Source organism: Vigna radiata, unplaced genomic scaffold (assembly GCF_000741045.1).
Source record: "Vigna radiata var. radiata cultivar VC1973A unplaced genomic scaffold, Vradiata_ver6 scaffold_437, whole genome shotgun sequence".
In the NCBI taxonomy this organism is placed as follows: Eukaryota; Viridiplantae; Streptophyta; class Magnoliopsida; order Fabales; family Fabaceae; genus Vigna; species Vigna radiata.
Window position 1 is genome coordinate 95,376 of NW_014541976.1, and position 6,878 is coordinate 102,253.

General features: G+C 35.5%; 1 protein-coding gene across 1 annotated transcript; it reads left to right on the forward strand.

Annotated features, from left to right (window-relative positions):
• The first annotated feature begins 4,243 nt into the window (after window positions 1-4,243).
• Window positions 4,244-4,702, forward strand: LOC106778696. The gene has a single exon (XM_014666680.1). It carries the CDS (start codon window positions 4,244-4,246, stop codon window positions 4,700-4,702), a length of 459 nt encoding a protein of 152 aa, XP_014522166.1.
• Window positions 4,703-6,878: the final 2,176 nt, after the last annotated feature.

Sequence of the window (6,878 nt, forward strand, 5' to 3'; positions counted from 1 at the left end):
TATTAAAATTCGTAAGTAACAAAAATTTCGAGATCCGTCGATAGTTTCAAGAATTTTTGTATAGATCAAGATGCTTCATAGATATAAAAAACAAAAAGATCTTGGTCATTATGTGTCGAGATGATGTCTAGCAAGCTTGAGATAACTTTAAGTGTATGGATTAAGAAGATCTTGAATACATATAATAAACAAAAGGATCTCAGTTATTACAGATCGAGATTATGTTAAGCAAGCTTGATGTAATAATCACAAGTATATAGTCTAAGATAACCTTTTATATATATATAACACATTAATCCTTGAGACTTGATATGATCCAAATGAGAGTCTTAAAATATTGAAGTGTTTTAGATAGCATATATCATATGATGCGTGAAATGTAAAGAAAATTTCAGTTTTTTTTCGTCACTTTATAATAGCCCCAGAAGCAAAGAGAGAATGAGACTCGATGGAAATGCTATCGGGCTATTATGTTGTCAAAGTGAAACATTACCTCGAGAAGGGCAATGGTCTGAATCCATTTTCATTAATATGAGATGATCAAATAGTTGAAGTTGAAGGCATTGAAGATAAAAAGGAACCCTTTTTGCCTATAAAAGGGACGTCAGACTAGTGCAATATAGACTTATTAAGTCTGTGAATTTAAGTTTGTTCAGAAAAAAAAATAGACTTAAAAAATGTACGGTGACAGTTTTATAAATAATAGTGATATTTTTACATATGTTACTTTTTTAACAAACTTAAATTACTAATTTTACATCTGTTACTTTTTTAACAAACTTAAATTAGTAATTTTACATTTGTTACTTTTCTAACCAACTTAAAAATCTGTTATTTTTACATCTCTTACTTTTTTTCACAAACTTAATTTAATATTTTACATCTGTATCTTTTATAACAACTTAAAAATGTCAATAACCTACCCAAGTAGATTAACATTTTCACTTTCACTTGCTAATCCCATAAAAAAATTTCATTCTTCAACCTTTTCACTGCTCCATCTAGCCTTAACAACCACCACCAGCGGCAACAACAACGTTTTACCGACGACAACAATATTCTTCCAGCGACAACAGGATTCTTTCGGCCACTACAACAATAATAGGTTCAATAATTCAATTTCTTTATGCATGAAAGATGTGCATATTCTGTTTTATATGATATGTTTTCTTAGGAAAGTGAAATGGTGGGTGTAGAAGATGAGTAAATATAAAATGCTTAGAGATATTGCAATTTGCTTCTTTACTCACACAAATGGTGTAGTTATCCTCACATAGGGTTTCTGCAATTTTAGAAAATATTGAGGTTGAATATAAGACCCCAAAACAATTATTTAATACATAACACTAGGTCGACGGTAGAAGTTCCTTCGGCATTAAAGTCATCCTGGATATTTCCACCGTTGGCATTACCATTGAAAGTACCACTGTTATTCAAAACCTGTTAATCGTAGTGCTCTGACTGTTACGGTTACCTACATATTGGCCACTATTGATGGTTGCACCACCGAAATCCTGGGGACTGTTGGCATGGTTATTGAATGAATTTGATGAACAATTGTTGTAGCCTTTGGCTACATGCTCAGCCTTGATCATTTCCATGATTCTCTGCATGAAGTCTACCATACTGATCTTCTCTTTTAACGTGATCTTAGCTACTTCCAAAATTTTGTTAGTGTCATGGAGGAAGGAAGAACGCCAACATAAAATATCAACACCTACTGATGGGTGTTTGGGCTTTACCGGGTCAAGCTAATGACATTAAAAGAGCGCTTGCTGGGAGGCAACCCAGTTTCTAACTTTTTCTTTTTAATTAAATTATTTATGTGTTGTGAATTTGATTTTTTTTTCTTGTTTGAGTTTTTTTAGGTTAAATGCTGCTTTTGTTGGCAGTGGTGAATAGATATCTACTAATGGATGTCACTATCAGCATTTACTAATGAATTCTACTGGGATAACATCTAGTGAGGGATGCTAGAAGATTTAGGTATCTAATGAAGGATACAAGGAAGGTATACCTACTGATAAGTGTTGGTAAGGATTGCACTTACTGAGGGTTGCTAGAAAGATTTTAGGTCAGGCTCGTGACGTTAAACAAACGCTACCTATGAGGCAACCCAGTTTTCTAAACTTATCTTTTTAAATTATGTTATATTTGCTTCTGTTTTAGAATATGTGTTGATGTACTTGGTTTAAAACTTATATCTGATGCAATGGGTTGATAATGATTTGTGATGAGTATGCTTGATGAGGCTTTTATATTAATTGATGTCGAGATGATATATGAGATGCTATATACAGTTGGTGGTTCACAATATGTGTGAACAGATGCATGATAACATGATTGTGATTATGATATTGAGCAAGATGTGTATCTATGAATTGGAACTTGAAATTAGCATATGTGAGGTTTTGAACTCCAGAGTTTTTGATTGAATGGTTGCTATTACTTTGAAAGCATGAATGACTTTGCCCAGGTTTCTGTGATTAAATCACTTGCTTGTATGTGTCATATGATCAAGGCAATTTTTGATGTACCCTTTTTGAACCTAAGCCTTAATCAGTATGAGAAAACCCTTTTGCAAATCTTAACCTTGAGTTAAGTTGAGAATTATTTTGTGGTATTGATAAAGGTTCAAGTTTGGGGCTGTTGGGAAAGTTGAAAAAGAAAAAGATAAGCATTGAGCTAACGTGTTGAGCAAAACATGAAAAGATGAAAAAGATAGAAAAGATAAAAAAACAAAAAAAAAATAAAATGAGAAGAAAAGCTCAATGTAAAGAAAAGGGAAAGTTGGGAATGAGTGAGATTGGTTCTTTAAAGAGAGTTTGTCAGGGACACTTGCCAGGGACTTAACACCCAACAACAAAGGGTTTAGTTCGCGATTGACATGGTGAAACTAGATGGAATAAAATGAAAGAATGGAAGAATACACCCTAAATTTGGTAGATTGGAGCCTAAGCATCCAAGGAACTGCCTCCAAGGAGTGTAGAACAACTCTAGACGTCTCTGCCTGCCAAAAGATTACAAACCCTAGGGTTTCCAAGTCTTTAAATAGAACATAAAAATAACAGAAAACAAGTCCAAGCCCAAAAAGATCATAAAAATCGCAGAAAACAGGTCCGGGCCCGCGTTTTGAGCGCTCAGCGCCTAATTTAACCGCTCAGTGGTTTCTCTCTAATCGCCAGACCGCTCAGCGGTCAATTCTGGCGCTCAGCGCCACCGCTCAATGCTTAGGTACCGTTCAATGCTAGTGACTGGCGCTCAGGTGCCGCTCGAGCGCTACGGGTCTTTTCAGCACTTTGTTTTTCAGCACTCTGGTTGACTTTTCTACATTCTGGTTGATTTTCAGCACTCCAACCATTTAATACTTCAACCTTTCTTCCAATTCATTCCAAAAAACTACAAAATCAAGGGAAACCAAGCATAAAACCAAGAAAACCAACTTTGACTCTCTTGTTTTCTAACTTAGGAAAAATGCATGATTTCAAGCTAATTCTAAGCAATAAAGAGTGTGTTTTAATATCAAAATTAAGTATGAAAATAAGGGTTTTTCAACCGTTATCAACTATTAGGAACTTGGAGGTACAGATCGGTCAAATAGCCCAATAGTTGAAGGAGATGCCTTTTAAAGATTTTGGGGTTAATACTGAGGTTAACCCCAAAACAAGAATGCAAAGTTTTTGTAAGCATCAATAAAGAGAGGGAAAAAGAAAAAGAGAGAGAAAAAAATGAGTTGAGAGAATAAAAAGAGGAAGAGAAAAAAAATAGTGAGACTGAGAAAAAAAGTGAGATTGAGAGGAAAGGAGAAGAAGAAGGGGTTGAGAGAAAAAAAGAACAAAAAGAAAAAATAAAAAAATGTGAGAAAAATGTCTACCACCCTGAGGGATGTTCCACAAAGGTGATACAAACAGGCTATTTTGAGGAAATCTCCAAAGAATTGGGGATAGAAATCCTAGTGACAGAGACTATACAACAGATCCCTGAATATGCAGAATTTTTGAAAAGGCTCCTAATGAAAAAGAAAAATTTGAAGGAGGAAGCAACTGAGATACAAGGGGAGTGCAGTGTGATCTTGTAGAAAGCACTTCCTCCTAAGGTAGCAGACCTAGGATGTTTCACTATTCCCTGCACCATTGGAAACCATAAAATAGGGAAAGCCTTAATTGATTTGGGGTCCAGTATCAATCTTATGCCCTTAATTGTTCTAAAAAAGATTAGTAACTTAGAAGTTAAGCCGGCAAGAATGTCACTTGTCATGGCAGATGGATCCCCCAAAAGACCCTATGGTGTGGTAGAAGATGTGATGGTGCAAATAAACGACTTAAGATTCCTGGTGGACTTTGTGGTGTTAGAGATGGAGGAAAACGCAGAGATCCCTATCATTCTTGGAAGGTCGTTCATGAAGACGGCCAAAGTAATCGTCAATGTTGATGAGGGTACCATAGCTCTCAAAGGCCAAGAAGAGGAGGTGATCTTCGATACCTGCAATACTGGGCGGCAAGCCCAAGTGAAGAAAACCAATCCCAAAGCTTCATTTAAAGATGCATCCGGGAATGGTACCAAGGCTGCTAAATCAAAAGAGAAAGGTAAAAAGTGTTTTATGTCACAGGTGCATGAGGAGAAGAAAGATAGCAAAGGAGCAGATGTTCACCCAAGTCCTCTAAAGGAGCAAGAAGGACTGAGACTAGGCTTGCCTGTATAGTGCAACAAAAGGCTATGGGTAGTGAAAGAACTCAGAGCCGATGGACTGATAGAAATTGAATCTCCTACTTCTAGGAGAACCAAGAAGGTGAACAGAAAAATGCTGAAGACCAGTTGGTGCGCCAAAGGAAAGGGTGACACCAAGATAAAAGATGTGACATGAGCTTATTGGGTCAAGCTAGTGACGTTAAATAAGCGCTTGCTGGGAGGCAACCCAGTTCTCTGAACCTTTACTTTTAATTTTTAATTTTTGTTTTGGCGTTAATTTTTGTTCTTTGTTCTATTTTATTTTATTGTTTTTATTGTGCTCTGCTTGAATTAACTGAAGTGCTATGATTCAACTGTGCATGTTTTGTGTGATAAGTTTTGCTTTATGAGATTCTAGTGTTTGATTGAAGTTGAGATGATGCATGATGTGCTCTGAGCGATGAATCCCAATTTAAGAGACAGGTGCTTGAGATAAAGTTTGATTGAGATACTGAGCAGGATGTTTTTTCTAAAATTTTGGAACTTGTGAGTTTACCTGTGTGAGTTTTGACCTTCAAAGTTGTTTGTAAATAATTGTTATTACTTTGGAAGCATGAATGATTTTGCCCAAATTTTTTGTGATTGAACTACTTGCTTGCAGGTTCCATATGATCAAGGCCATCTGCTGTTATCCCTTATTCTTTTAGCCTTCACATAATTTTTCCTACTAAAAAGAGAACAATTTGTTCTAACCTTTGAACCTTGAGCCTTATGCATGTCTTAAAAAACCTTTTTGAAAAATATTTACCTTGAGTTAAGTTGAGAACATTTTATGAGGTACTGATAAAGGTTCAAGTTTGGGGTTACCAGGTAACAATCCACTTCTCTAGGCAGTGAGCAATTGAAGATCAAAAGCAAGAAAAAGGCAAAAGAAAAGAAAAAGTGAGAAAAGAAAATTCAAAAGAAAAGAAAGAGCTCACTACAAGGGAAAGCTGGGAAAAATAAAGAGAGTTGTTCTTGAATGATAAATTCATAAATGTCTTTCTTAATTCAAGGAACTTTGCTGACCAGAAAAACCAATTTCCTTCTTAGCCTAGCCAAGTTACAAGCCATAAAAGCCCTTGTGATGATAACCTGCTTGTGAGAATATTTGATTATGGTTAAATGAAAGGCAAAATTAATTTGTGTGACATTGTGATAACAGAGAGAAACACCACACCATAAACCTGTGAGTTGAGTGAGACATTTTTGAGTGCTTGAGTGATATGATTTTGAGTGCTTAAGTGAAACACTTTCCCTGGTGAGGAATAGTTATCTGAATTTCTGATTACATCTTTGCTTGGTTGATTGATTATTCTTAAGGGTAACACCTGAGCATCTCATTAACTTTATTGAATTCTGCACATCTTGACTGAGATCTTCATGCTAAATTGATAAAAGGGATTCCTTGTCCTGAAATAAAAAATTTTTGAAAAAGATTGAGTAATTGTAGTGATTGTTCTGAAAAGCAAAGTTACATTTTGTTTGCTTGAGGACAAGCAAAGTTCTAAGTTTGGGGTTGTGATAACGGTTTAAAACAACGTTATTTGTGATTGATTTTGATACTAAAAGCACCTTTTTTCACTTAAAAACTTGCTTGGACTCATCCTTTTTGAATAAATTGTGTGAACAAGAGAGTTGAGGTTGATTTCAATGATTTTATGACTAATTCCCCTTGTTTTGACAAAGTTTGAAGAAATACTAGAAGAAGGGATGAAAGACCAAGAAAAGGGAGCTCAGAATGGGTCAAAAAGGTACCAGAAGGAGGGAAAACATGCAGCCCAGGCGTCCAGAAGCGTAGCTGAAGCATCCAGAATCGACGTCTATTAAGTCCCTGAGAAGTGTACCAGATCGTTCTCAAGTAATATAAAATGGGTAAGTCCAAGTATTGTTTCCCAAAGGACTCTTAGGCTTTAACTTTCATGTAAACCAATCGCATAAGACTTTAGAAAAGAATTAAATTTTAGGTTTTGAATGCAAGACAAAAGTAAATATGCAAAATGCAGTGAATCAATTGGCTAAAAGAAACTATGAATGAATGGAGTTGTTGGGGTTTACAATTTCATCTTATCCACCCTCTTATATCTACTTTTCTTATCTAATTCGCTTATTTATCATATTGTCATGCAAACTTTCTTGGTCTACCCTTAACCCAATTCCTTGGCGAAAAG